The 27,917-nt window shown below is 52.5% G+C and overlaps 2 protein-coding genes and 1 long non-coding RNA gene across 7 annotated transcripts; 1 reads left to right on the top strand and 2 right to left on the bottom strand.

Annotated features, from left to right (window-relative positions):
- Window positions 1-1,634: 1,634 nt before the first annotated feature.
- On the bottom strand, window positions 1,635-6,457 carry LOC109024507 (proline-rich protein 12-like). The gene has a single exon (XM_019017948.3). It carries the CDS (start codon window positions 6,455-6,457, stop codon window positions 5,450-5,452), a length of 1,008 nt encoding a protein of 335 aa, XP_018873493.2. The 3' UTR covers window positions 1,635-5,449.
- Window positions 6,280-27,014, top strand: PATZ1 (POZ/BTB and AT hook containing zinc finger 1). Of its 4 annotated transcripts, none has more exons than XM_004063325.4 (5): window positions 6,280-8,464; window positions 9,836-9,899; window positions 16,929-17,100; window positions 23,893-24,030; window positions 25,509-27,014. In XM_004063325.4, exons 1-5 carry the CDS (start codon window positions 7,194-7,196, stop codon window positions 25,925-25,927), a joined length of 2,064 nt encoding a protein of 687 aa, XP_004063373.1. In that variant the 5' UTR covers window positions 6,280-7,193; the 3' UTR covers window positions 25,928-27,014. The 4 variants fall into 4 exon arrangements, with proteins under 4 accessions (XP_004063373.1, XP_004063376.1, XP_004063374.1 ...); XM_004063326.4 differs by having other exon boundaries at window positions 6,410-8,464; window positions 23,958-24,030; XM_004063324.4 differs by lacking the exon at window positions 23,893-24,030 and having other exon boundaries at window positions 6,413-8,464.
- Window positions 14,769-25,911, bottom strand: LOC129529419 (uncharacterized). 2 transcript variants are annotated; one of them, XR_010133128.1, is made up of 3 exons: window positions 25,800-25,907; window positions 17,376-17,549; window positions 14,769-15,128 (listed from the first exon to the last, which is right to left on the bottom strand). It is a non-coding gene; the product is annotated as an uncharacterized lncRNA (long non-coding RNA). The 2 variants fall into 2 exon arrangements; XR_008674909.1 differs by lacking the exon at window positions 17,376-17,549 and having other exon boundaries at window positions 25,800-25,911.
- Window positions 27,015-27,917: the final 903 nt, after the last annotated feature.

Below are 27,917 nucleotides of genomic sequence, written 5' to 3'. Positions count from 1 at the left end.
GATGAACCACCTAACTTTCCAGTTGGCTCACCTATAAACAGGGGGCAATGGCTGGGTGTAGTGGCTCACATCTGTAATTCCAGCCCTATGGGAGGGTGAGGCATGAGGACTGCTTGAGGCCAGGAGTTTGAAACCAGCCTGGGCAACATAGTGAGACTCCATCTCTACAAACATTTGTAAAAATGATCTGGGCATGGTGGCATACCCCAGAGTCCCAGCTACTCCGGAGGTGGAGGCGGGAGGATCACTTGAGTGCAAGGCATTCCAGACTGCAGTGAGCTATGATGGTGACAGTACATGCCAACCTGGGTGACAGAGACCCTGTCTCTGAAAAAACAAAAGACAGGGACAATGATCCTACCCTCAGAGAAAGGCTATGGGGGTTAAATGAACCTCTGGCACTGTTCACCCAAAGCCAAACTATCAGCAAGGGCAGACCTTGAACTTGAACTTGTGTCTGTCTGGCTCCAAAACAACTCCATTCATGCTTGAAGTGCCATGATTGTTCAAGGAGTGGTCTTGTTGCTATTGTTATTAAGAAGCTGAACAGCCCAGCATTGAAGAGAGCAACGAAAGTGGGTTGGCTTCACATGCCTTCTAAGAAAGACTGATAAAGGCTAAAGGCGAGTGGGGCAGAAACTAAGGTGCCTCATTCCTGTGTTTCCCTCCATCTCCTCCTCCCATCAGGTCCTCAATAAAGCCTGGCAGCCTGGATTTGTGCTGAAAGCCCCTGGAGCAGGCAGAGGTACCCACACAGCCCTGCTATTCAGCATGCTTTGGGCCTTCCTCTCCCTTCCCTATTTGCTCATTCCTCAGTTTCCACACCAGTAAAACGGGAATCATCAGAGTAAGTGCCTCATAGGGTGTTGTGAGGATTCCAGAGGGTAAACCAAGGAGTGCTCTCAGCACCATGGCTGGCACAGTTAGTGCTTAACAAAGTTATTATTATTATTATTATTATTATTATTTTGAGATGGTGTCTCGCTCTGTTGCCCAGGCTGGAGTGCAGTGGCACAATCTCCTCTCACTGCAACCTCCACCTCCCAGGTTCAAGTGATTCTCCTGCCTCAGCCTCCCAAGTAGCTGGAATTACAGGTGCATGCCACCACGCCTGGCTAATTTTTGTATATTTAGTAGAGACAGGGTTTCACCATGTTGGTCAGGCTGGTGTCCAACTCCTGACCTTGGGATCCACCCACCTCAGCCTCCCAAAGTGCTGGGATTACAGGCATAAGCCACTGTGCCCTGTCATTATTATTATTTTTGTTGTTGTTGTTGTTTTTGAGATGGAGTCTCGCTCTTGTTGCCCAGGCTGGAGTGCAGTAGCATGATCTCAGGTCACTACAACGTCTGCCTCCAGGGTTCAAGCCATTCTCCTGCCTCAGCCTCCTGAGTAGCTGGGACTACAGATGCCCGCAACCATGCCCCGCTAATTTTTTTTTTAGTAGAGACAGGGTTTCACTGTGTTAGGATGGTCTCGATCTCCTGACCTTGTGATCCGCCCGCCTCAGCCTCCCAAAGTGCTGGGATTACAGGCATGAGCCACCGCGCCCGGCCGATAATTTTTTTTTTTTTAAAGAGAAATACACATATGTAGAAAAAGACCAGAAGGAAATGTTGGCAGCGCTCAACTCTTGGTGGTGAAATTACAGATCTTTATTTAATTTTTCTTCTTTGTGCTTTTGTGTATCTCCTACATTTTCCACAATGCACATAGCACTTTTACAATCAGGGAGTAACAACAAAAAATGCAATGTAAATCCTGAGAGGAGCTATCACCTGCATTTGGGCTCTTCCGGGGATGGTCCAGGGGAAGTGGATTTTAGTACAGCCTGGAAGGTTGGGAGAATGTGAACTAGGGAGAGGAGCCAGGTGAAGCCTTTTTTGTTCCTTGGTTTTTGTCTGTCTCCTCTAGACTACGGGTTCCTTGAGGGCAGGATCTGTGGTCTGGCTTGTTCACTGCTGTATCCCTAGCATCTTACAAAACAAAAGCCTGGTGCTTAGTAGGTGATCAATAAATACAAATCTAGTGAATGAATACATGACCTTGACAGCTCTGCTTAGCCTAGGAGACAAGGATATTCTCAGTTCGCTGTCCAGCTGGTCTGCTGCCAAAACTGAGGTGCACGGTTTCCATGGCAACAGAAGAGGGCCCGACAGGCCAGCAGCAGGAGGCAGATGCAGGGATTGTGAGCTCTGCATGTTTTCAAGGTGTGGCCTAGAAATCCGGAACATGGCGGTGGGTTCTTTCAATAGATGTTGAGAGAAAAAAACCTTCATAAATACGGCTAACTCAGTTGTTCACCAGGCAGGTTTCTAAGTCAATTAATGAAAACTCGGGCAAGTAGTCGAGGTCTTTAAAGGTGACATGGGAGGCTCTTAGTGTTTGAAAGTCTAGGAACTCAGGAAAGTTTGGTTTTAGTCTGGATCCTGACTAAGGGTGTGACCTTGGGCAAGTTACTTAACCTCTCTGGGCCTCAGCATGCTCATTCATAAAATGAGAGGTTTGACCAGCACTAAAATTATTTATAAAAACATGTGTGGTAGGAATGCAAAGTGGTGCAGTCACTGTGGAAGAGTTTGGTGGTTCCTCAGTAAGTTATACATAGAACCATCATATGACCCAGCAATTCCACTCCTAGGTATACACCCAAGAGAACTGAAGATAGGCACTCAAATACATACTTGTGCACAAATGTTCATAGTTGCACTATCCATAATAACCAAAAGGCCACCAATGGATGAATGGATAAAGGTAGTATATCCATACAATGGTGTATCATTCAGCCAGTCATAAAAAGGAACAAAGTATTTATACATGCTACAACATGAATGAACCTTGAAAACACTGCGTTAAGTGAAACAAGCCAGACTCAAAAGGTTACATACAGTATTGTATAATTCCAACTAAATAAAATATCCAGGCTGGGCATGGTGGCTTACGTCTGTAATCCCAGCACCTTGGGAGGCTGAGGTGGGCAAATCACCTGAGGTCACGAGTTCGAGACCAGTCTGGCCAACATGGCGAAACCCCATCTCTACTAAAAATACAACAATTAGCCGGGCATGGTGGCATGCGCCTATAATCCCAGCTACTTGGAAGACTGAGGCAAGAGAATCGCTTGAACCCAGGAGGTAGAGAGATTGCAGTGAGCCAAGATCGCGCCACTGCACTCCAGCCTGGGTGACAGAGACTTCGTCTCAAAACATAAATAAATAAATAAAATATCCAGAATAGGTAAATCCATAGAGACAGAATGCAGACTGGTGGTTGCCAGGGGATGAAGGGAGAAGGGAATGGAAAGTGACTTCTTAACGTGTACGGAGTTTTCTTGTGGGGTGATAAAAATGTTTTGCAACTGGACAGAGGTGCTGGTTGCACAACATTGTGAATGTACTAGGTGCTAGTGAATGATCCATTTTAAAATTGTTAATTTTATGTCAGTTGAATGTTACCTAAAAAAAAAAAAAAAAAAAAAGACATGTTCTGCAAGCATGCCCGAAGTTACATAATGGATTCCTAGGAGCCTGAGAAATGGGCAAGACTGAGAGTAATGGATGAAGTAGAGAGGTTACTCCCACCCCCACAATCACACTGCCAAGGTGACATTTGGAAAAAAGCTCCCAGGTGGGATCAGAACGGCGTCTGGACTGTCTCTGGCCACTTCCCCAAGGTGGGATCCTGGACCACTCTGGCTCCTTGAACCTCAGGCTTCCTATCTGCAAAACAGGGCTGATGCACGTTCCCTGTTTTCCTCAGAGCACCACCTTCTGAACCCACCTTCACCGGGTGAATCCGCTGGAATGGGGCCAGTCATGGCACCTTGTTTTCTAAGCATAGCAGACAAAGAGTCAGTTCCTGGTTCAAGTGGAGCCATGGAAGGGTGACAGGTTTCAGAAGCCACTGGTGAGAAACGGGCAGTTAACCAGCTTGAATCCTGGCTCCATCACTATCTGTGTGGCCTTGGGCAGGTCACTCACCTTCCCCAGTTCCAATGGTTGAATAGGAATATCTATACCTACTATGGAGAAACGATGTGTGTATACACTGGACACTCAGAGCAAACCTCTTTTTCTTTTCTTTCTTCTTTTTTTTGAAACAGTTTCGCTCTTGTTGCCCAGGCTAGAGTGCAATGGCGCGATCTCGGCTCACCGCAACTCCGCCTCCCGGGTTCAAGTGATTCTCCTGCCTCAGCCTCCTGAGTAGCTCGGATTACAGGCATGTGCCACCACGCCCGGCTAATTTTGTATTTTTTTTTTTTTTTTTTGAGACGGAGTTTCGCTCTTGTTGCCCAGGCTGTAGTGCAATGGCACGATCTCGGCTCACGGCAACCTCCGTCTCCCAGGTTCAAGCGATTCTCCTGCCTCAGCCTCTCTAGTAGCTGGGATTACAGGCATGTGCCACCACGCCCGGCTAATTTTGTATTTTTAGTAGAGACGGGGTTTCTCCATGTTGGTCAGGCTGGTCTCGAACTCCCGACCTCAGGTGATCCGCCTGCCTCAGCCTCCCAAAGTGCTGGGATTACAGGCATGAGCCACTGCGCCCGGCCTAGTTTTGTATTTTTAGTAGAGATGGGGTTTCTCCGTGTTGGTCAGACTGGTCTCGAACTCCCGACCTCAGGTGATCCGCCCGCCTCAGCCTCCCAAAGTGCTGGGATAACAGGCGTGAGCCACCGCGCCCGGCCCCTTTCTCTTTCTTTGTGGATGTTCCCAGCAGCTCTCTCAAAAATAAAACGTGCCAGTTCCCAAAATCCGCCCAAGAAAGCTGTGGCTCAGAGAGGGAGGCACTAGCCTAAGGTGACAGTTGAGTCTGGGCTTAGAACACATATCTCCTGGCTTCGTGTCCAGGGAACTTTCTTCATGTCTCTGAGTCTCATTCATTCTCTCCAACAGGAGTTTGGCATGTACTATGCCCTAGAGCGGAGGTGTGCAGGACAGGTGCTGCTGTCCCCGTGTACAGGTTAAGAAACAGTTTAACTGAATCTCAGGGAGGCCAAGTGACTAAGCACCAGGACACGAAACCAGAAGGCAGAGGTCTCGATTTTGAACTCGGATCATCCGCCAGGGCAACGCCCGGAAGCCTCAGGGCGCGCGTGGCTGGGCGCGAGCTCGGCGCGCAGCGGTGGGAATCCCGAGCGGAGTTGGAAGCCGGGCCCGTTCATTTGCATGCTAATACCCAGAATGCTTTTCCCCCGCACACCGCTTCTCTTAATGGAAGCGCTCAGTTTGGAACCGTGGAAAGTTTGGAACACATACTTCGCTGCCTCTTTGCAACTGTGGGAACTTCCCGCCCGCACACGCGGCGCCTGCAGCCTGGGACTCTGCGCCAGGCGGCCCAAAGGCAGCCGACAGCGCTTCCTGGGAAGACAAACCTTGGTGTACAACTCTAGCGTGGTAGCATCCCCGGGCGGGCCGGGGACAAAGCGCCGAGGCCTGGCGGCAGGGCCCATTACCAGAGCACCCGGCGTCTCACAGGGCTGCAGGCGCTGGGGATGCTCCGGGCTAGGAGAGGCCTGAGGGTGTCCCCGACTCCTCCGGCACCCCCACTTCCCTGAGGATTGCTGGGGCTTCCGGGGGTCCCTGCCCCGTCCATCGCCCTCATATTGTCGCCTCTCGGAGCTGGTGACTTCACGCTCCCCGGGGACAAAGCTCGGCGTGCTGTGGTTTGGGGGAGAAGCTGGACGCTGGCTTCATCTCTCCAGCTCTTCCGGGCGCGCAGCCCATCAGATCGATCAATGTACCGGGTGCAGAAGCAGCTCCGGAGGTTCGGCCTGTCTCCGGCCAGGACCCCGGGCCCTCTCTGGTGTCTGAAGCAGGGAGGCGGTCGCAGGCGACTTCTGGGGATTTCACGCATGAAAGCGGGGCTGCGAAGGGTGGACGACGCCCGCTCGACCTGCGAGTGCGCTTCGCAGGCTGGGGGGCCCGGATCCGCACCCCTCAGTTCCTGCCCCCCCACCCTGCTAGCCGCCACTCTCAGCGGGCAGGGGAGGGGCAGTGGGAGGTGGTTTGCTGGCTCGGCGCTTCGTTTGCATTGGTCCGGGGGGGCTGAGACTGCAGCCCCCGGCCCCGCGGGCGGGGTGCGGAGGCGGGGGCCGGACGGGGGCTCACGCTGCTCTAGCATTGGCGGATCTGGGGAATGGGGAGGGGGGGCAGGAAGCGGGGGGAGCGGAGCTGCCGGGGGGGGGGGGGTGTATAAATAGGGAAGGGGGGACGTGCATCCTCGGCTTGGTGGGGGGGGGGCGCTCGGCACAAAGAAAGTGTAAAGTTTGCAGCGCCAGCCGGCCCGGGCTAGGCATCCGGGCGCGCACGTGCAAGGCCGGGGGCGCCGGGGGCCCCCACTCTGAGCTCGCCGTTTCTTTTTTTTCTGCAAGGGAGAGGGGGGGGTGTTGTTGGTATCGCCCCCTCCTTCTCCTCCCCCCAGGGGTGAAAGTGCAAGAGGAAGTGCAGCCGCTGCCATCTTTCCTCCGCTCCGAACACACGGAGCCCGGGGCCGCAGAGCCGCCGCTCCGCCGCCGCCTTCTCCCGGCCTGGGGAAGGGCCTACTCTGCTGCCGCCGCCGCCGCCCGCCCGCTCCAGCCGCCGCCGCCGCCGCCACCGCCCTCCAGGCTCCGGGACCCGGCCCGCGCCACCGCCCCCGTGCGCGCCCCGCCGCCGCCGCCTTCGCCTTTTGTTTCCTCCGCTCCGGCGCCCCCGCCCCGGCTCGCGCTTTGCAGGGGACGCAGCGCGCGCCCCCAGCGGGCCCGGGAAAAGCCGCGGCGGGCGCGCGCGCCTGCGCGGCGGACCTCTCCTTCTCCTCCCCGCGTGCGCGTGCCCTTCTTGGCTGCGCGCCGGCGCCGCCTGGCGGGCGGGAGGGGAGGTGGCAGGCGCGTTTGCAGGAGGGGCGCACCTCTTCGCTCGCGCACCCCCCCGGAAGGTAGACCGGGAAGGGGAGGCGGGCGGGCGGAGAGGAGAGAGTGGCGCGCAGTCCAGCGAGGGCGGGGGTTGGCTATGTGGGGGGTGGTGCACCCCGCAGTCTAGACAGTCTGATCCGGGCTGGGGGCGTGTACACTCGGCGCACCTGCGAGACTACAGAGCCTCGGGCCGGCACGTGTGGGGAGTGTGGACACGTCTGCTGCGCCCCGCTTCTCGCTGCTGAGGGGAAGGGAGGGGGCGGGCAGGTGCAGCGGCCGGGCTAGTGGGAGGGGGCGGCGGCCATGGAGCGGGTGAACGACGCTTCGTGCGGCCCGTCTGGCTGCTACACATACCAGGTGAGCAGACACAGCACGGAGATGCTGCACAACCTGAACCAGCAGCGCAAAAACGGCGGGCGCTTCTGCGACGTGCTCTTGCGGGTAGGCGACGAGAGCTTCCCAGCGCACCGCGCCGTGCTGGCCGCCTGCAGCGAGTACTTTGAGTCGGTGTTCAGCGCCCAGTTGGGCGACGGCGGAGCTGCGGACGGGGGTCCGGCTGATGTAGGGGGCGCGACGGCAGCACCAGGCGGCGGGGCCGGGGGCAGCCGGGAGCTGGAGATGCACACTATCAGCTCCAAGGTATTTGGGGACATTCTGGACTTCGCCTACACTTCCCGCATCGTGGTGCGCTTGGAGAGCTTTCCCGAACTCATGACGGCCGCCAAGTTCCTGCTGATGAGGTCGGTTATCGAGATCTGCCAGGAAGTCATCAAACAGTCCAACGTACAGATCCTGGTACCCCCTGCCCGCGCCGATATAATGCTCTTTCGCCCCCCTGGGACCTCGGACTTGGGCTTCCCTTTGGACATGACCAACGGGGCAGCCTTGGCAGCCAACAGCAATGGCATCGCCGGCAGCATGCAGCCAGAGGAGGAGGCAGCTCGGGCGGCTGGTGCAGCCATTGCAGGCCAAGCCTCCTTGCCTGTGTTACCTGGGGTGGACCGCTTGCCCATGGTGGCTGGACCCCTATCCCCCCAACTGCTGACTTCCCCATTCCCCAATGTGGCATCCAGTGCCCCTCCCCTGACTGGCAAGCGAGGCCGGGGCCGCCCAAGGAAGGCCAACCTGCTGGACTCAATGTTTGGGTCCCCAGGGGGCCTGAGGGAGGCAGGCATCCTTCCATGCGGTCTGTGTGGTAAGGTGTTCACTGATGCCAACCGGCTCCGGCAGCACGAGGCCCAGCACGGTGTCACCAGCCTCCAGCTGGGCTACATCGACCTTCCTCCTCCGAGGCTGGGTGAAAATGGGCTACCCATCTCTGAAGACCCCGACGGCCCCCGAAAGAGGAGCCGGACCAGGAAGCAGGTGGCTTGTGAGATCTGCGGCAAGATCTTCCGTGATGTGTATCATCTTAACCGGCACAAGCTGTCCCACTCTGGGGAGAAGCCCTACTCCTGCCCTGTGTGTGGGTTGCGGTTCAAGAGAAAAGACCGCATGTCCTACCATGTGCGGTCCCATGATGGGTCCGTGGGCAAGCCTTACATCTGCCAGAGCTGTGGGAAAGGCTTCTCCAGGTGAGGAAAGGCCCCCTCTTCCTCCCCTGCCACCCGTATCTTAGTCCTGAAAAGGCTCCTGCCAAGATCTGGGGGTGCTGGATTTGTGGGGGTCATTTGACCTTATAGAACCATGCCAGGTTTGGGTAGAGTGTTTTTAAGGGCCCTTATTTTGAGATGGTATGCCTGAGACCTGCTTTCCATTCCCTCAGGGAAGTTTTTTTGACGCTAAGTGTGCCCTACTGTCTCTCCTCCTGGGGCCGGATTCCTCAGGCCAGAGCCACCGGACCTCACCATTCTTCTCCCAGGGCTCCCTTTGTGTTTCCGGCACCAGGCGTGGGGCCCCCTCTGGGGGCGGGAGACTGGGCTCCTCCAGCGACTTCCCCGCTTGAATGGCTGCCGAGGGAGGGACTGGAACAAGTGCATCTGGGACTCCCTACACTCTTGAGGCACCAGATTCCCCAACACAGAACACTGGCCATCCTGATCAGTAGACTCCAGCTGTGCCTCTCACACCACCCTGGGATCATGGGACACAGAGCTGGTCACCCAGAGCTGCTGCTTAACACCAAAAGCTTTGATCTGCTCTGACCTGGTAGCTCTAGAGCCTAATGGGACCCACGAGCCTCTTTATGTTCTCAGGACAGAAAGGAATGGGGGCGGGATCTCTATGTAGGTTCACTTTCTAGTTAACCTGTTGGGGAACTGAGGACTTGTCTGGGAGCAGAGGGTGGTTTTGTTTTTCTCCTAAAAGGCCGGTTTTAACCTGGATTGTAGGACCTTGTGCGTGTGAACACAGGGATGGAGAACTCCCTCAGAGGGCCCCGACCGGGAACCAGTCTTACCGGTCAGGCAGCCCCTGCCCACCTGCTCAGGCGGGCATCTGGCTTACCAGCCCAGCTGGGGACTTAAGGCTCCACTGCTGGCCTCTGGGGACTGAATTCCATCCGGGTGGCATTCATTGGCTGCCCGTGGCGGGAGAGGCTGGGGGAGGGGATTGCTGAGTTTCTAAGGGGCTTTAGTCTGGACAATGAATCACACATATCCCCTCCTGGAAAGGCTGCAGTGAGGCAGCTCTGTTTCATTCTACTGCCACCGCCTCTGGTCCTAGAAAACATTGAGTTTCTGGTGGGGAGAATTGAGGGGGTGGGGAGGCAAGATCAGAGACAAATGCCTATTTCTCTTCCCCCTCCAGAGAAAACCAGGGCAGAGAGGCCTGGGCCTGTGGAGCCAGAACTGGGTGGTGACTTTGTCTTTGTCATGCTGGGGTGGGGGAGAGGGAGTCCTTTCCAGCAGTGAGTGTGTGTGTGTGTGTACACACGTATGCATATGTGCCTGTGTGGTGGGGTCTGGCCAAGTTTCTAAAGTCCCTCTTGGTTCTCTCTTTTCCAGGCCTGATCACTTGAACGGACATATCAAGCAGGTGCACACTTCTGAGCGGCCTCACAAGTGTCAGGTAGGGGCTGGGTCAGGGCAGAGATGGGCTGAAGGAGATGATGCTGTTCTCACGGTCGCAGCCATGAGCCAGCTGCTGCGTGTGCCGGGGGCCCTGCTGACTGCCCACTGCTTTGCACACCTCCCCTCCGTTCCTCCACCCTCCCTCTGCTCTCCTCCTTTGTTCTTCCCCCAGGCCCCCTTCCCCCACAGCTGACGTTCCTCCTTCCTGGTTGCTTGGTCCTGGTTCCCACCCTGTCTTTGCCTTCACTCTGTTGCTTGGCTTTCCTCTCCTGGTGTTTGCCGGCTCCTTGGATGGTGGGCCGTATCGCACAGATGTTGTGTTGGGAGACCCGGCACTGCGCTGGGCCTGGCTGTTGGTTTCCAGCAGTTTGTAGGGACTGCAGGTTTTTTTTAAAAGGGCTCCTGGTGGTCCAGCCAACCACTCTTCCCCTTTTCTGACCTCAGTTACAGCTCCTCCCGGGTCCCCTCAGCTTAGGGCACAAGGCAGTGGGGGAGGTAGGAGGTAGGGAGTGGGTGGTCCCCTCTCCCACACTGGCACCTGTTTAACCCATCCTGGGCCAGGGTTTCTGGAGGACTGGAGAACAAAGTGGGCTCTTCTTCTTTGAGCTCTTTGCAAAGTAGCAGGTAGGAAACGCTGGACCAGATAGATTCTCACCCTTGGTTTACCTGCGTGAACAATATCTGGGGGCCCTGCTGGTACCCAGAAGATTGAGTTTCCTCTCCTGGCCACTGAGCCTTCCTGTGTGGATAGCGAACACACCTCTGTCTTCTCCTTGGTTATCTCCCCTCTCCCATGCCAAGTTCCCACCAAGTGAGGGCGAGCCATGATTGTGGGGTATGCACTGCAGTCTCTGATAGGATAACCTGCTTCTCCTTATCCTGTTGGTGGCAAGGGGAGAGGGTTCAGGGAGACCAGCAGGGAGGGATGAATGTGCCGTAAGTAGGGCAGAGCCCCTGGGGGTCAGGCGTGGACGGTGTTCACAGGTGTTGGGCTAGGCAGTCTCCCTGGAGGATGACCCAGGGTGGGCCTGCTGGGATCTGTCTTTGCCTTGCTGCCTTCTCTCTCTCTGTCTCTGATTCTCTCATCACAGAGCACATTCTGACTCAGGTAGTGTGCTGAGTAGCCCGGGCAGAGTAGGAGGAGCCCAGAGGGCAGTGGGGGCAAGCCCGGTGGCCTGGGGGGGTAACCTGCACTCTCTGCCCTTTTTCCAGGTGTGGGTTGGGAGCAGCAGCGGCCTGCCGCCCCTGGAACCTCTTCCTAGCGACCTGCCATCATGGGACTTTGCCCAGCCTGCTTTGTGGAGGTCGTCCCATTCGGTTCCTGACACCGCCTTTTCCCTTTCTCTAAAAAAATCATTCCCAGCCCTTGAAAACCTGGGCCCAGCACACTCCAGCAACACTCTCTTCTGCCCAGCCCCGCCGGGATATCTGAGGCAGGGCTGGACCACCCCAGAGGGCAGCAGGGCCTTTACCCAGTGGCCTGTTGGCTAGCCTGGGCCTCCCTGGAGAGGGTTGACAGTGGAAGGGAACAGGAGGGGCATTTGGCCTGAGACCCCTGCTTTTGGGAGAGGCTAGCAGGGTGGTTCCTGCCCAGCATGCCCAGCTCCTCCCTGGGTGACTCGAAGTCTTTCCCATCTCAGAGCCCCCAAATGGGGGTAGCAAGGAGCACCTTTCTGGAACCCCCTATAGCATCCAAGTTTCTTTCTGGGCTCTCTTGCCTTTTCCCCCCTTTCACAGATGGCACCCCTGGGCATCTGTCCTTGCCTAGGTGATTTTGGAGGTTGGTGCCTTCCTGGGAACTAGCCACCAGCTTATCTGCTTCCCTTCCCCTGGCATCACTTCCCATAGGCCTGGGGTTTCTAGACTGGGGCCTGGCCACCCCTTTCCGCACTCCACGAGTGAGTCGGTCTCCAGAGAAGACTGGCACAATTCCAACTAGAGTCAACCCATGCTGCCCTCTGCCCTTCCCACTCAGATCTAGATCCTGCTTTCATTTCTGGCTAGTGAAGTAGACTTTTGTGTTTTTGAGGTTTATTAGCAGGTCTGCTCAGGAACCAAACTAATGAGTAGCTTTATATTGGGCCACCCCAATATATGGCTTTGGGGGCTGAAAAAGCAGACCCCCTCCCTCGGATCCTTATTGGTGTGCCCTTTAGCACTCCGCAGACTCTGTGGGGTGAACAGGAGTGATGATAAAATTTTTCATTCTAACATTTGAGGCTTTGTGTGTTTTGTCCTTGGTCTGTGTCATAACACTGACATCACTGTCCCTTGGTGTACAAATGCGCTCCTGCCCTGCCCCTCCCAACATACACTCTCACAGACCTGCTGGCCCCTCCTCCAGCCCTACAGCCACAACTCCCCTAACAGGGACCCAGCAGGTGAAGACATGCTGGCTCTCTTGCTCTGGGCTGGCCAGCCAGGTGTGCCTGGACTTGGTTAAACAGCAGGGGCATCTGTTGGCATAGTGTGGGGATGCTGAAAACGTAAGAGGTGAAGAGACGGCTCTCTGGGAGTTCATTCCTTGAGTTCCCCACTGGCTAGGCACAGTACGTATCGCTCATCCCCTCCTGATGCCAGAGAGAATGAAAGAGGCCAGTTACAGAGACTAGTGCCATAGCTTAAGTAGAAAGGCCATCTGAATGTAGGGGCAGGAAGCCTCAGGCTTGACAGTGGCATGTCTCTTTGGGACTTGGCCTGAGTGTCCTTAACTGGCCCAGATGCCCCAGGTACTGCTGGATTTATGAGCTTAGTGGGCTGGGACATTTCCCCCACATGGAGTTCAACCTGAAGCTGAGAGGCTGGAGCAGCTCAGACCTCCCTAGCTTCCACGGGCTCCACTTCTTGGGGGCTGGTTAGAGAAGGAATGCGTTGAGATGGGCATATGCTTGAGAAGAAGGGGGCCAAAGAGCCCAGGGAGCTGAACCTTCATGCATTGCCCTTAGAGTTTTCCAGGGCTGTGGGAGAAAGCTGCTTGAGACTACCCCTGAGGCTGCCTGAGTTCAAGGGCTACTAAGGGTGGGGGTGTGCACTAGTGCCCTTGGTACCACTTGGGCCCCATTCCCAAGCTGCTCAATCCTTAGGAAGAAAAGCTTTAGGAAGTCTGGGAAGGGAGCAGGACTGGGGCTCAGTGTTGAGTGGTGATGACCCGCACTCAGGGTGCCTGGGCCAGGACCTGGCAGGCATGGCCCTTAATTACAGCAGGCTGTCTAACTAAGCACAGGGCTGTGGGCTGGGCAGCTCTTCCGAGTGCCACAGGCAGTCAAAGCATTCTGCCTCTGGCTCACTCTCTTCCCATCAGCGTCCCTCTGTCTTCTCCCTGTCTCTAGGACAAAGAATGCTCTTCTCCTGACACCCCAGCATGGAAGTTCTGGATGTTCGCTTTGAGATCTGTCTCCCTCCGCCCCTTCTCTCCTGGGTTGTGTGACCAGGCTCTTTCATGTTCTGTGTTGTCTGAACTTCTGCTGTGCCTAGACTTTGGACTTTCACAGGCTCCCCAGAAAACCTGGGGACTGCAGCAACAGAGGGTCAATCCTGGCACAGAGAAGCCAACAATCACTTCAGCTTGGCTTTGAACACAGGGAAAGCGTTTGTCATGTTTGTGTTTTTTCCCCCAGCAGCAGATTTACATTCCTAATTCTGTTTGCTCAGGCGAAAGTTAGCTTTCATTCCTTGAGAGATAATCAATGGAGGACAGGGTGGGGGAAGCCAGCCCAGTCTGGGATTTTAATTTTGCTTAGCTAATCCCCAAATGGATAAGCCACTTGTGGGTAACTGAAGTTTGGCTGTCCATCATCTTTAGGTAGCAAAGCATGACAGGCAAAGCCTTTAGAGGACAGATCCCAAAAGAAGGTTGGCAAGAGAAACAAGGCATCTCTTTCCTATCCCTCTTGTGGCTCCCTCTCCCAGAGACTGTGGAAGACAAAATCCTGAATGTGCTTTCAGCCCCCGAGTAGCTGGGACTACAGGCGCCCACCACCATGCCCAGCTAATTTTTTTGTATTTTTAGTAGAGACGGGGTTTCACCATATTGGCCAGGCTGCTCTCAAACTTCTGACATTGTGATCCACCCGCCTCGGCCTCCCAAAGTGTTGGGATTACAGGTGTGAGCCACTGCGCCCGGCCTCAGCCCTGTTTTCTTACACCTGATCCATGTTGGTTCCTTTGAGTTCTGAGGCTTAGAACACACCCTCTCTCACCATTGGAGGGGTGGTCTTTGGGTCGCTGCCTGGCAAAGCTAGCTCTTGTCCCCAAATAAACCAACAGGTGCACCTCTCTTTCCTGGGGGTGTTTATGCAGCCCCTGCTCTGGTTTAGAGACTGCTGGGCTGTGTAGAGGTTAGGAGTTTTTTTCTCTTACTGTGGCCTGTCACTGGGTCATGAGGTCCCTGGCTGACGTGGGGCCCACCTGTGGCCATGAGAGCAAGCATCCATGGTGCTTTCTGACTTACCTACATGCTGGAATTTCCTTGCACAAATCTGTTCACCTTTCCCTTTTGGGAGTCCTGGCTGCCAAGTACTGTACACTGTGTTATAAAGTATGAGCACCTTTCACTCAGCAGAAGCTCCCTCTCCTGAATCTGGAGATGGTAAGAGCACAGGCTCCGGGACTGGTTCTTAGTCCAGCTGTCTCATATCCTCTCACGGCCTCCACTGGCCCAGCTGTAAACTGGGAGAGATCAGAATCCCCCAGGGTGTCCAGGAGGATTCTGGTAAAGTACTGGCCTGGGTGTGGTGGGGGTGGGTGTGCTAGACTTTCTTTAGTAGCTGAGTCTTGTGTTTTAAGCAAGTTCACCTTCTAAAGGTTTCCTCATTTATGATATGAATACACTGAATATATAAAACAGATAAAAGCAGTATGTCATTGCTACAAATTCAGTTCAAATGTATAATGTTTACTTAAAAAGACAATGACAGAAGAGCTAGGTAGGCTGTGCTAACGTACACAGATATTTGGGACTGGGGTAGTAAACAGTGGTGTCTTCTACCTTGACAGCATTGCATGCGTTTGTTTCTTGCTATGGCTGTACAGTAAGGAGATAGTTAGATGCCTGTATGTGTTGACAGTGTTCAGCCACTTACCTTGAGCTCTCAGGTTCTCAGGATGTGCTTCTGTTAAAGAGAGATGGCAGAGGCAGTTCCGTTCTAGCACAAGGTAATGGGGTGGTCTTCAGTGGGTTACCATTTGATCTGTGACACAAAGGTGAATGTTGCTTTCTCTTACAGTTCTAAAACAGTAAACACACACACACACACAAAAGAAATGAGTCAAAATTGACTAGAACCCATGAAACACCTCCCTGGAACCAAAATAGCTTGAAAGCCAACGGATTCAGCTCTTCTCAGGGCTTTCCCAATATTCTGTGACCCCCACAGCTGGAATGCCTTTGTAAGCTCCAGCTGAGGAAGGGATGTTGTGAGGATACTGATCACTGGTACTAAGTCAGGTCGTCAGGTACAGGAAATGCCTGCCAACCTGAGTCCTCCTTCCAGGGTGCTGGTTCTGACCTTCAGCTCCTGACTCATCCAGCCCGGGGGCCTGGCTGTGAGTTGGTGCTCAGCTCACACCACAGCTTTCCAAAGCCACGCTGTCTTGGAGGGTGATCACACAGCTTGCCTCGGAGGGCTGCTGTCAGGATGGGTTGCATGAGATAAGTGCCTCTAAAAGGCTGAGCACCGTGCCTGCCTGGCACACAATGAATGCTTAATCAAATACAGGGTAGTATCATCATCCTTGCTGTCACCAGCACTTCCCCAGCTTAACGTTTCACAAATGCTTTTTTTTTTTTTGAGATGGAGCCTTGCTCTGTTGCCCAGGCTGGAGTGCAGTGGTGTGATCTCGGCTCACTGCAAGCTCTGCCTCCCGGGTTTATGCCATTCTCCCGCCTCAGCCTCCCGAGTAGCTGGGACTACAGGCGCCCGCCACCATGCCTGGTTAATTTTTTTGTGTTTTTAGTAGAGACCGAGTTTCACCGTGTTAGCCAGGATGGTCTTGATCTCCTGACTTCGTGATCCGCCCGCCTCAGCCTCCCAAAGTGCTGGGATTACAGGTGTGAGCCACCGCGCCCGGATTTTTTTTTTTTTTTGAGAGGAAGTCTTGACTTGTTGCCCAGGCTGGAGTGCAGTGACACGATCTTGGCTCACTGCAACCTCTACCTCCCAGGTTCAAGTGATTCTCCTGCCTCAGCCTCCCAAGTAGCTGGGATTACGGGAGTCTGCCACCACGCCCGGCTAATTTTTTGTATTTTTAATAGAGATGGGGTTTCACCATGTTGGCCAGGCTGGTCTTGAACTCCTGACCTCAGGTGATCCACCCATCTCGGCCTCCCAAAGCGCTGGGATTACAAGCATGAGCCACCGCACCCGGCCCACAGACACTTTTGAAGCCTCTGGCCCTTGTTGTCTGCTAATTCTCACGTCGTCAGAATTGCCACTATCATTTAATGGGCTGCTTTTTCAATTCAAACTCACGAAAATACTACGAAGAATTATCTCTGCACTTTGTCCTGCCTTTCCTTTCCATTTCCCTGGCCAAGACTAATGTCACTTTTGAATAAAATGAATAAATATAATTCTTTGTATAAAACTAGGGGAAACCCAGGGATACAGAACAGGAAGGCTGGTTTATATGCCAATAACTCATCTGTAAATTCATGTAAATGTAATTCTGTGCATTATAGCTAATGCACCTAAAGTCAATTCTTAATGTCTAAGGATGAGCAAATGTGTAACTCTTCATCGTGTAGAGGGGTATAGAGCTTAGCTTGCCATGTCCTGGGCACATTTCCAGTAGTCATTTAGTTAGTACCAGTGATTCCCACTCAAGTGTCCCGTAAGGAGGTACCATGGGAAATAAGAGCAGCCTCTTGGCATTCTGGGTAGGGAGCCTGAGCCAAACTCTAAAGCTGTCTTTATAAAGGGAGGTCATGTGATGGCCAGAAATTGCCTTTGCTTCATGGTGCACTTGGTGGGGAGTCAGGTGTGGGGTGCTGGGTTTCACATCATCCCATTTTCTTTTCTGCCTTCAGACCTGCAATGCTTCTTTTGCCACCCGAGACCGTCTGCGCTCCCACCTGGCCTGTCATGAAGACAAGGTGCCCTGCCAGGTGTGTGGGAAGTACTTGCGGGCAGCATACATGGCAGACCACCTGAAGAAGCACAGCGAGGGGCCCAGCAACTTCTGCAGTATCTGTAACCGAGGTAATCTGCCCACTGTTTCCTCACTTCCAGAGGATGGGCCTGAGCGTGTATGGGAGGCCTAGGGGTGTCTCAATCACCCTGCCTCAGACTCCACTCTTTGCACAGCCACCCCCCACTTCCCACTGAATGATAAACACCTTCATCACCCAACTAGCTATTTGCTACCTCTTCCTTCCCAAGAAGCTTGGGGTGCTTAGAATGGGAAGTCCCAGGAGACCAGCAGGTCAAAACAGAAGGAGAGAGGTTCTTCCCAAGCTTGGGCCCATAACTCTCACCTGCTACTCAGATGGCAGGATGGATGCATTTTGCAGACACCACTGAACCACTGAGGTTGGTGGGGGAGTTAGTAGGTCCCAAAGTGGGAGAAAAAGAGGTTGGTCCGGCTTGAGAGCTTTTGCTGGTTGATTAACTGGCATATGAAATTCAGCAGCCAGGGAAGGAGGTTGAGTCTGGAGATAAACAAGGAGCAGACACTTTGTAGTACAAGTAGTCAGAAGAGAGCCCAAACTCAGGTAGATTGTGGCCTTGAGAGAGGAAAGTGGAAGGTGCTCTGAGCAGGGCAGCATGCTTGAGGACAAGGTGGGCCTAAGTAGTGTCTAACTCTGTGGCAGTGGTGTTGTGTTGGGTGAAGTCAAGCCTGTCCCCAAGGTTCTGCCGGGTCTAGTTGGCTGTTGGAAGTGCTAGATGTTTGTGTTTTGCAAGCACAGCATCAGTGGAGGCTTGCACTGTGTCTGTGCTAAAGGAGGTTGGAGCAGCTATCTGTGAACGTGAGGATGTTTCTGCATGGTGTGCTTTGCTTTGGCCAGTGGGGAGCACTGGGATGTCCTTATCTCCTGGGGCATTCTTGCTTGTCCCAATGCTTCTGAAAGTCTGCTTAGTGGGTGCAGCACTGAACCAGGAGTCAAGAGACCCAGGGTTTAGTCCCAGCCTCTCACTAGGTGGCCTCGAGTTCTCCCATTCCCTCTCTAAGCTTGAGTTTCTTCATCTCTCAAATGGGGTTAAGAATAGCCCCCTTTCCCACCTCACAGGGCTGTTACGAGGATCCCAGGAGACAAGGTAGGTGAAAGGAGCCGCACACTTGGGAGACTCTATCCTTGCGCTTTGTAACAATGTTGGGAAAGACATGCTTGTTGACACTCTGGGTTGGACCAGGCACAACACTCCTGCAGGCCTTGGCGGAATCGTTGGGTGCCTGTGCTGTGTTCATGTGCCCTGAGGTCCACGGTGGAAGGAGATTGCTGAGTAGCTGGGTGTTCTTGGTGTCCTGGAACTGGGTCCCTCCTTGCAGCTTCACACCTGGGGTTTGTACCACCAGGACACCTGCTGTGAAAGCAGGGAAGTAGTAGTGAAGGTCTCTTAAGCTGTCTGTTCTGTTTTCTGACATGTCATTTAGAGCCCATTTCTGACAGAAGCTTCCTCCAGGTTGCAAGCGGTGGGCTTGCGCATGCAGGGAGAGTTATCAGGCTGTGGCTGACTGTCTTGACTGGGGCTGCCCCAGCCCTAGAAATAATATCGTTTCTTGTCTTGCTTCATCCTAACCTGGCTTCCTGACAGCTCCCCCGGATAACTCAAAACCTGCTGTAACATGCTGTTAGCAGGCATTTTGTCAAGTTTTCAATATGGAAGTTCTCAGTCCGAGAACTGGGGTCAGAGACCAGAGGTTGAAAACTGCTGAGTGGAGAAGGGTGCTCATGATAAAACTCAGAAAGCCCAGACCAGATGGTGGAGTAGGGCAGAAACTGGACAGGAGACCCAGGGCTATAGCCCTTGAAGCCCAGCTCAGGAGGAGAGAAAAACTGAGAACAGCAGGGACAGTGGGAAAGTTGGCCCAGTTAGGAAGCAGCTGATGTGGCAAAGCCAACAACTATTGTACATCAGGATTTATTTTCCCAGGGCTAGTAAAGAGAACTTGGGCAACAGCCATAAGCTACATGACCGGAATGGAGAAGCCAGAAGAGTAAACCAGAATCTACTTTTTCTCAGAAAAGCCAAGACTGGGTCTGGATCACAGGCCAAACATCTCTGGGTTCCAGAGCCAGAGTGGGAAGTCCCTTTCCTGCAAGAAGACTAAAGAAGGTGCTGGTCCAACCCATGCTGGGTACTCAGAAGGAAGAGAAAACAATTGCAGTTTTTATCAGAAGAGAAGAAGCAGGATTCTACTCCTGTACTCATTCCTTGGGCAGAAATAGGAAGAGACAAAAAAAAAAAAAAAAAAAGAAAAGGAAGAGGATAAAGTTCTTTCTGAGCACCAAAAACATTGAGACATTGGAATCAAAATGCAGAGAGCTCTGTGTCCTCCTTTGCCCTGCTGCCACCAAGCCTATACCTACAGGAGGGGTTGCACGAATAAATGAATGTTCTTATCTCTGCATGTGTTCAAAGGCTGAATGTCAGAACAGTTAAGATTGAATCAGGTGAACTTCCAGGTGCCCTCAGATCCTTCAATCCCAACAATTCTTAAACAGTTGACTTAAGTATCTACCTATAGATCTGTCTTTTTCAGTTTTTGCCACAAAAATGACTCCTGGCTGTGAAGAATGGCAAAGAGGAAAGGCAGCCTGACTCCTGCAGCCTCACACGTGAGTCAGATGCAAGTTGAAGAGACAGATGACTCTGGCTTTGTCATTCGGACATATCAGGATGTGTATGATACTATTTGTACAGGAAGATCATTTGCAGTGGAGGGAGTATTATGGCTAGAAAAGCTTGTTCCCACATTTTTGAGTTGAGGAAATCAGTTGAGTTGAACAGTGGAAAAGGGAGAAGGCCCTGGCTGATCACCATGATTTTCTTCCTTTAAAGTTTCTATAGCAGGATCTTTGTATATATGCCTATGTGCTGCTATGGTGAAGAGGAATAGATTATCAGGAATCTGCCTTTGACAGAGACATTTGAATGCAAACATCATTGCTTGAAAGGTAGAGGAAGCCTTCTCCCCAGTCAGAGGTAAGCACACAAGTGGATGGATGCAGGGAACCTGCTATTCCCCTGGACTCACATCAAGCTATGTAGGCCCACTCCAACACAGTGCAGTTGGGAATGGCCCCTTCAGGGTTTGGACAAGGAGAAAGCAGTCCCCAACCCCTGCATGGATGTGGAACCTGCCAAAGGATGATTTGCTTCTGGAGTGCCAAGTGCAGGCACGCCAGGCAAGAAAATGAAACTGAGGAGCAGTGGCCTTTTGCTAATAAGACCATCGTCTCTGGAGTGAAAGGGCCGGTGGCTTGTTGGTTGTAGTGGCAGTCATATGTGTGCTCAGCATCTCCATTGCGTGGATGGCTGGATCAAGCTGCCTCTTTGGATCTTGGTTAATCAGTGGTGAATGGGTGGGTAAGTTTAGAATTCCGGCTAAATATGTCTGGCTTCAAAGACGTATTCTGCTCAGAAGCTCAGCTTCTGTTTCATCCTAACACTTGGCTGCTGAGTTGCTCTGTGTTTAAATTCTAGGCTTTAAGTGGCAGCTGTGGATCCACTCCTACCACCCCGCCATGTGGTTTTGCTATAGATAGTACAGTCTGCAGCTGGGGTAAAGTCAAGAGGACTCAGCCACGTGTTTCTCAGACTGTTTTTCAGGAAAACTCAGCAAGACAGTTTTGCTCTTGTTGCCCAGACTGGAGTGCAATGGCGCGATCTCGGCTCATCACAACCTCCACCTCCTGGGTTCAAGCGATTCTCCTTCCTCAGCCTCCCTAGTTAGCTGGGATTACAGGCATGCACCACCATGACCGGCTAATTTTGTATTTTTAGTAGAGACAGGGTTTCTCCATGTTGGTCAGGCTGGTCTGGAACTCCCAACCTCAGGTGATCTGCCTGCCTCGGCCTCCCAAAGTGCTGGGATTACAGGCATGAGCCACTGCACCCAGCCAAACTCAGCAAGTTTTTATTGAGCATCTGCTGTGTTCTCTTGGTATAGCTCTCCCAGTAAGGAGTAAACATAATAATTCCTGGTGCTCTCCCGCTCCTTTCTGTCCCCTTTTGATTGCAGCGGACCTGCTCTGGTTCATCACGGGGAGAGAGCTTCATGCTATTTTAGAGACCCCACAAGGGATTAAAAAACTAAGGAAAGGCCGGGCACGGTGGCTTACGCCTGTAATCCCAGCACTTTGGGAGGCTGAGGCGGGTGGATCACGAAGTCAGGAGATCCGAGACCATCCTGGCTAACATGGTGAAACCCCGTCTCTACTAAAAATACAAAAAAAAAATTAGCCGGGTATGGTGGCGGGCGCCTGTAGTCCCAGCTACCAGGGAGGCTGAGGCAGGAGAATGGCATGAACCCTGGAGGCGGAGCTTGCAGTGAGCCGAGATGGTGCCACTGCACTCCAGCCTGAGCGAGAGTGAGACTCTGTCTCAAAAAAAAAAAAAAAAACAAAGGAAAAAATTACCTTCTAAAGTGGTATCATCATATTATCAGAAAGTTCTAATATCTTGTACTGATTGGTGGGAGCCAATGTCTCCTGGTTCTGCTTTGTTTTAGGGGACTCTATAGTACCACCCCAAGGGGCCGGGCTAACAGCCTCTTTCCCATTAGCCTTGTCTCCTCACTCCTGACTACAGCCTCCCTCTTAGGGATGTCTACATGGGACCCTCTTACACCAATCTATACCCATGATCAGCCTCAGGCAGACCACTGCGGTCATAGCACAGGACAACTTGCTCTACCAGGCAGGGCAGGACACCAGCACCTGGTCTAGACAGATCTTTGAAGTAGCTGTATTGGGAAAGGAAGGAAAATTGGCCCAATCCCACATTTCCCTTCAGAACCACTAACTGCTGCTGTCAGAGGAGAACTTGTTAAATAAAGTTCCCACAGGCCAGCCCTGTTTTTCCAGCAGCTTCCATTCTAACATACCATTATGGTAGAAAAATACATGAGTATAAATGGTAATAATGAAACCTATTGTAAAAGTCCACTGGATATTTCTAGGGCTCAGGGCTAAGACACAGGAACCAATTAACCCATTTATGCTGGAGGTTACAAACTTTTTTGTGAAAAATCAGACTTTAACGATGATCTTGAGCAGTAGGATACAAATAATTCCTAAAAGGTTAGCGTCCCAATAATGGAACACGAGGCATAAGTGGGTTAAAGCATCTGCCCAGTAGCTAAGGGCCAAGTTCTGGTGGCACATGATCCTGGGGTTGGAGTCCAGGCTCTGCCACTCAGTAGCTGTACGTGTGACCAGGTTACTTAACCTCACCAAGCCTCTTTTTTTTTTTTTGAGACGGAGTCTCGCTCTGTTGCCCAGGCTGGAGCGCAGTGGCATGATCTCAGCTTACAGGTGCCTGCTACCACACCCAGCTAATTTTTTATATTTTTAGTAGAGACGGGGTTTCACTGTGTTAGCCAGGATGGTCTCGATCTCCTGACCTTGTGATCTGCCCACCTCAGCCTCTCTAACCTCACAAAGCCTCTTATTTCTTTATCTGTAAAATGGGTATAATAGTAATCTGTAGCACAAAGGGTGTTGGGCAAATTCTATAGAATAGTGCATGCGGTGTGCTGGGCCCTGGTGTGCCATCAGCACTTGCTAAAGGTGAACCTTTATTACAGTTCCAGCAGCATTCAAAATACCATGCCAATTCAGACTTTTTTAAAACAAATCTCATGCAGACATTACACAGTACTCTTCAGCCTCTGACCCTTTACCCTTTAGCAGTGGATCTCACTGTTATCCTGTGACTGTGTAATTTTGAAAGTGAATGGAAACACCTGATAATGAGTCAACCAGATCTGAAGTGGATTAAAGGGACACTGTCAGGGTGCTGGCACCCTAAGTGGGCCTTATACTAAAAAGCTTCAGTTCCTGCTAAAAGCACCTTCTGATCCTTGACTACAGTGGGGTTTGATGGCATACCTCCTTCCTGTGAAACCCAAGTCAAAATCCTTTTATCGGCCTGCCTGATTCTGTATCCTTGGATGCATGGCTGCTGTGGAAGTTGGCCCAAGTTCTGTTCTTCCCAGCCTGAGATATCTCGTGGATCAGACTGACCGAAGCATCTGGGAGGTGGGCTGGAACAGTCCCAAGAAGGCCGGATTGTCCTCCCCCAAAATAAAGACAGAGATCATCCCTGTTTCTTCTCCTGTACGCGAACCTGGTGGATGCTCCAAAATCGAACCAAAACACTACCATGAATAAGAGATGACTGCACTCCTCTGACACAACTTCCTATTTTTGTCTTTGTTCTTCAAAAGGTCTAAACAGTTACTAAATCCTGTTATGCTGAAGGTGGGGAAGTTAGAAAAATAGAACATCTCCTGACAGGTAGAAGACGGGATCCTTGGAGGCGTTCCTTTGGGATTTCATTTTACCTCCATCTCGTTTGTTGTCCAGTTTCCTTTTACGAGGATTAAGCAGGCATCCTGCTGGCTAGAATCCTGTGGCTTCCCTGGAGCCTCAAATTCTTGTCTAACCACATTTCTAGTCATGGTTCCTGCAGGAGACATCCACTCAAACCACCTGTTACTGAGGCACCAAGCAACCCTAGAGGCAGTTGGCCTCTGGCCCTAGCAGGAGCAGGATCTCAGGCCATCCCACAAGGCAGCCAGCCTCGGCCCCTCACCGCAGCCTTGCAGAGTGGGCTCTGCAGAGAAGCCGATTTGTGGACAGTGCCATCCTCCATCCTGAGTCACATGGCTCATGTGGTTGCAGCCATTTTTGAGCCAGGAGGGGGCCCCTTCTAGGTGCAGCTGACCTGGGAATGCTAGCCAGAGCGGCCAGAGGAGAGGAGTGGGGGAAGGAGAGAGGTATCTCTTGCTGGCCGCGGGATCTCATCTCCTTTTGTCTTGTTTAGGTTTCTCCTCTGCCTCCTACTTAAAGGTCCATGTTAAAACCCACCACGGTGTTCCCCTTCCCCAGGTCTCCAGGCACCAGGAGCCCATCCTGAATGGGGGAGCAGCGTTCCACTGCGCCAGGACCTATGGCAACAAAGGCAAGCGACCCCTTGCTCTGCACTTTGCTTCTCTGCGCAGACTGTGTTGTGGGGGCGCTGGGCTGGGCGTGGGGAGGCGGGAAGGCTGCCGGCTTTCTGGCTGCCTTGAGGAGACTCAGAGATCTGAGTGGCAGTGGCCTCCAGGACAAAAGTCACAGTGGGTATCTCACTCCAGGGCAGTGAGTGAGGCTTTAGGGCACTGCCGAGATCCAGCCTCCGCCTCCTCTTCCCCAGCCCTCCTCCTTTCCTCCTGGCCAGCCCCCACTGTCTGGAGCCCTGCAGGGATGCCCCGGGCCCTGGGCAGAAGAAGAGCCCTGCATGATGAGTCACTATGGGCCTGTCACTGCCTGCTGCCCTTTAGGATGGTGTGGAGCTGCGGCTGAATGCTTTCTCCTCTTTTGACCCAGTGGGCCGGTGGGAGCCAATGTCTGGCTTCTCTCATAGTAGGGGTGGTTGGTTACTGTGAGTGGCCCTTTCTGGAGAGCCTCTGGCTATGGTTGTGAGATGCATGGCAATAATGAGCTATCTGACTCCTCTGACTTGGGAGTTGGTTTGCAGAAAGCTCCCCAGGCCCACCTTCACTTGTTGATTCAGGTTGTTTTGTGGTATGTCACGTTGTCGTTGCCTTGGGGATGAGGCCAGGGGCTTGGCAGATGGTAGAAACAGTAGAGATGGCATGCTCCATGCTCCCATCACAGACCTCCCTTCCTGGCATGGCTCTCTGGACCCAGGCAGGAAGCTGCTGATTGGTGGAGGACTCCAGTGTGGGCCGGGCAAGGCAGAGCAGCCAGGGTTGTCTCTTGGCCCAGCTTGTCTGTGGCCTAGGGTGGGGACACCCAGCCGACTGAGTAGTACAGAGTTGCTTTCAATCTCTGTGCTTGGGCTGCTTGGCCCTGAAAAGGTTTTGGCAGAAGGAAGGCGGTAAGGACAGGGCTCATGTTTGCAGCATTAGGAAAAGGATTGGCTTCTGTCTGAGCCATTGATGGGGTCTACCCAGGTTGAGGACCTAATGGCTCTGGTTCTGCCTGTCTTGCTAGGGTGCAGCTAGTCTGGTGCAGGAGGCGAGGCTACTATTACACTGGCTCGGCATCATCAGAATACCAATTTTACCCTCAGAGGCACCCAAAAGAGCGCCTAGGAGTTGGGGGTCTTTGAGTTGTTCTGGGCAGCTGTAGCAGAATTGCCCTCTCTGTATCCCTTCCTTGAAGCAGGCTGAGATGACGGTGAGCAGTACATGTGCAGCTGCATGAAGAGTCCACAGCAAGGGAGGCTGGCAGCCCTAGGGCCCTGCCGTTTCACCCCTGTAGGCACTCCAGGCTCCCAGACTGACCAGCTGACCCTCCGTGGGTTCTGCCAGGGCAGTGGCTGGCCAATGGCTGCCCTCCACAGGTCTGTGAGCTGGCCCCTCATGACCCCTCCAGGAGGGGACATCTCCAGAGCCTGGCCTCATCGCTCTCCTATATTTTGTTTTTTCGTAGAAGGCCAGAAATGCTCACATCAGGATCCGATTGAGAGCTCTGACTCCTATGGTGACCTCTCAGATGCCAGCGACCTGAAGACGCCAGAGAAGCAGAGTGCCAATGGCTCTTTCTCCTGCGACATGGCAGTCCCCAAAAACAAAATGGAGTCTGATGGGGAGAAGAAGTACCCATGCCCTGAATGTGGGAGCTTCTTCCGCTCTAAGTCCTACTTGAACAAACACATCCAGAAGGTGCATGTCCGGGCTCTCGGGGGCCCCCTGGGGGACCTGGGCCCTGCCCTTGGCTCACCTTTCTCTCCTCAGCAGAACATGTCTCTCCTCGAGTCCTTTGGGTTTCAGATTGTTCAGTCGGCATTTGCGTCATCTTTAGTAGATCCTGAGGTTGACCAGCAGCCCATGGGGCCTGAAGGGAAATGAGGCAGCTGCTGTGTCCCCATGGAAACAACCATCTGGGGACTGCTGGGAAATGCTGTGAATGCGGAGGGAAGTGATGTTTGGGTTCTGTAGCTGAGAGATTTTTATTCATTTTTAACTGCCCCCCAACCCCACTCCAACTCCTTCTCCACCACCCATTCTCCCAATGGTCTTTAGAAATAGATTTTCATCTGATATTCTGCAGAAATATCAATGAGACTTGGTATGGGACAAGGTCAGAAAACACTACATAGGCCTCCAAGGCAAAACCAGTCCCAGTTTCTCTAATGGGAAGAAGCTGGAATTCCTGGTGCTCAATTCTTAGTGACCCCAATCCTATACCCAAATCTATGATATTCTGGGACCTCAGTGATTTTGGTCCCCTCCCACTTCTCTAGTTCGTCATCCTCCCTCCCCATATCCTTCAAAAGAACCACACTAGGGTCTCCACCTACTTATACAATGCGGATGCCCAACTGTTTTTAAGGAAGCCAGAAGCATCCCATGGACCATGGGGTGAGTGTCCTCCAAGAGCCCCCTGAGCTCAGCCCTCTGCCTGGAGGGCTCCAGACCTTTCTGAGCCCTGCTTGGAGGCGAGCATTTTCACTGCTAGGACAAGCTCAGCTGTTGAGGACACCCCCACCCCAAATTTCAGTTCTTATGTGATTTTAACCATTCAACATGCTGTTGGGTTTTAATTCTCTAATTATTATTATTATTGTTATTATTTTTTAGGACCAGTTGTAGTGAATTGCTACTGAAAGCTATCCCAGGTGATACAGAGCTCTTTGTAAACCGCAGTCACACATTAGGGTTAGTATTAAACTTTGTTTAGATGTACCATAATTAACTTGGCTAGTTGATTGTTTGAAGTCTATGGAAGAAATAGTTTTATGCAAAATTTTAAAAAATGCCAGTCTGGTCAGGGAAGTAGGGGGTTTCAATGCTGTTGGGAACCAGGAAGGTGGGACAGCCGGCAGGTAGGGACATTGTGTACCTCAGTTGTGTCACATGTGAGCAAGCCCAGGTTGACCTTGTGATGTGAATTGATCTGATCAGACTGTATTAAAAATGTTAGTACATTACTCTATCTGCTCCCTTGAGTCCAGTTTTTCAGCTGTGGGGGTCTTTGGGACCCAGAGGTGGGCAGTCCATACCCCAGCACCTGGGGTGGGAGTGGGATCCCAGGAGACCCCTTTTCCACTTCATTGCACCAGTTCCACTGGGATTGACAGGTAGATGGTCCCACTGAAGACTTAGAATGCCAGAATTCACCCATGTGTTCAACAAATATCCACTGCTTGTCTTCACTGCTTGTGTGCCAGGCATGGTTTCATGCTCTTGGGATATGGTGGTGAACAAGACACCACTGTGAGGCTTAATGGGAGAGACAGACAACTTAAATATGAGTTCAGATAATGAGAAATACAAGGAGAAGAACTGGGCAAGGTGAGGGGACAGTGACAGCAGGAGGGTGAGTAGGGTGGACCAGGGAGGTGTGAAGCGGGGTTGGGGCTCTGGGAGGGAAGACTTATAGAGGGGATCTGACACAGCCTACCCAGCTAGCACCTGAGGAGGGATGTGGGCAGGGACTCCTCATGGCCAAGGGGCTCTAAGAAGCTCAGCAAACTTGTCTCCCCCACCATGTTATCTACCTGATGTTAAGTAAAAGGTTGGTGCACCGTTAATGGTGAATGTATGAAGAAAAGAGGGAAAGAACAACAAACAGGAGGCAAGAAGTAAGCACGATGGAGAATTAATAGGAATAAGAATGAGGAACAAGAAGGGACAGGCAGACTTAAGGCACCCTGGGCATCTTGAGAAATCTCAGGGAAGAGGGAAACCCCTAAAAGTATAGAGACAGCATTTAACCTCCAAGCAAGAAGAAAACAAAACAATGGTAAAGGAGAGAAAAACAGACCTAGAGGAACAAACAGCACAAAAATTTTTAGACCCACATTGGTATCAGAATTACATTATTTTTTGTTTTTTT

Source organism: Gorilla gorilla, chromosome 23 (assembly GCF_029281585.2).
Source record: "Gorilla gorilla gorilla isolate KB3781 chromosome 23, NHGRI_mGorGor1-v2.1_pri, whole genome shotgun sequence".
Lineage (NCBI taxonomy): Eukaryota > Metazoa > Chordata > Mammalia > Primates > Hominidae > Gorilla > Gorilla gorilla.
This window is presented reverse-complemented; position numbering and strand designations above follow the sequence as displayed.

Coding starts and splice junctions, on each gene's coding strand:
- PATZ1 (XM_004063325.4), top strand. CDS start 7,194: ATGGAGCGGGTGAACGACGCTTCGTGCGGCCCGTCTGGCTGCTACACA. Junction 8,465..9,835: donor TGTGGGAAAGGCTTCTCCAG/GTGAGGAAAGGC, acceptor TCTCTTTTCCAG/GCCTGATCACTTGAACGGAC. Junction 17,101..23,892: donor CTGCAGTATCTGTAACCGAG/GTAATCTGCCCA, acceptor TGTCTTGTTTAG/GTTTCTCCTCTGCCTCCTAC.
- LOC109024507 (XM_019017948.3), bottom strand. CDS start 6,457: ATGGCAGCGGCTGCACTTCCTCTTGCACTTTCACCCCTGGGGGGAGGA.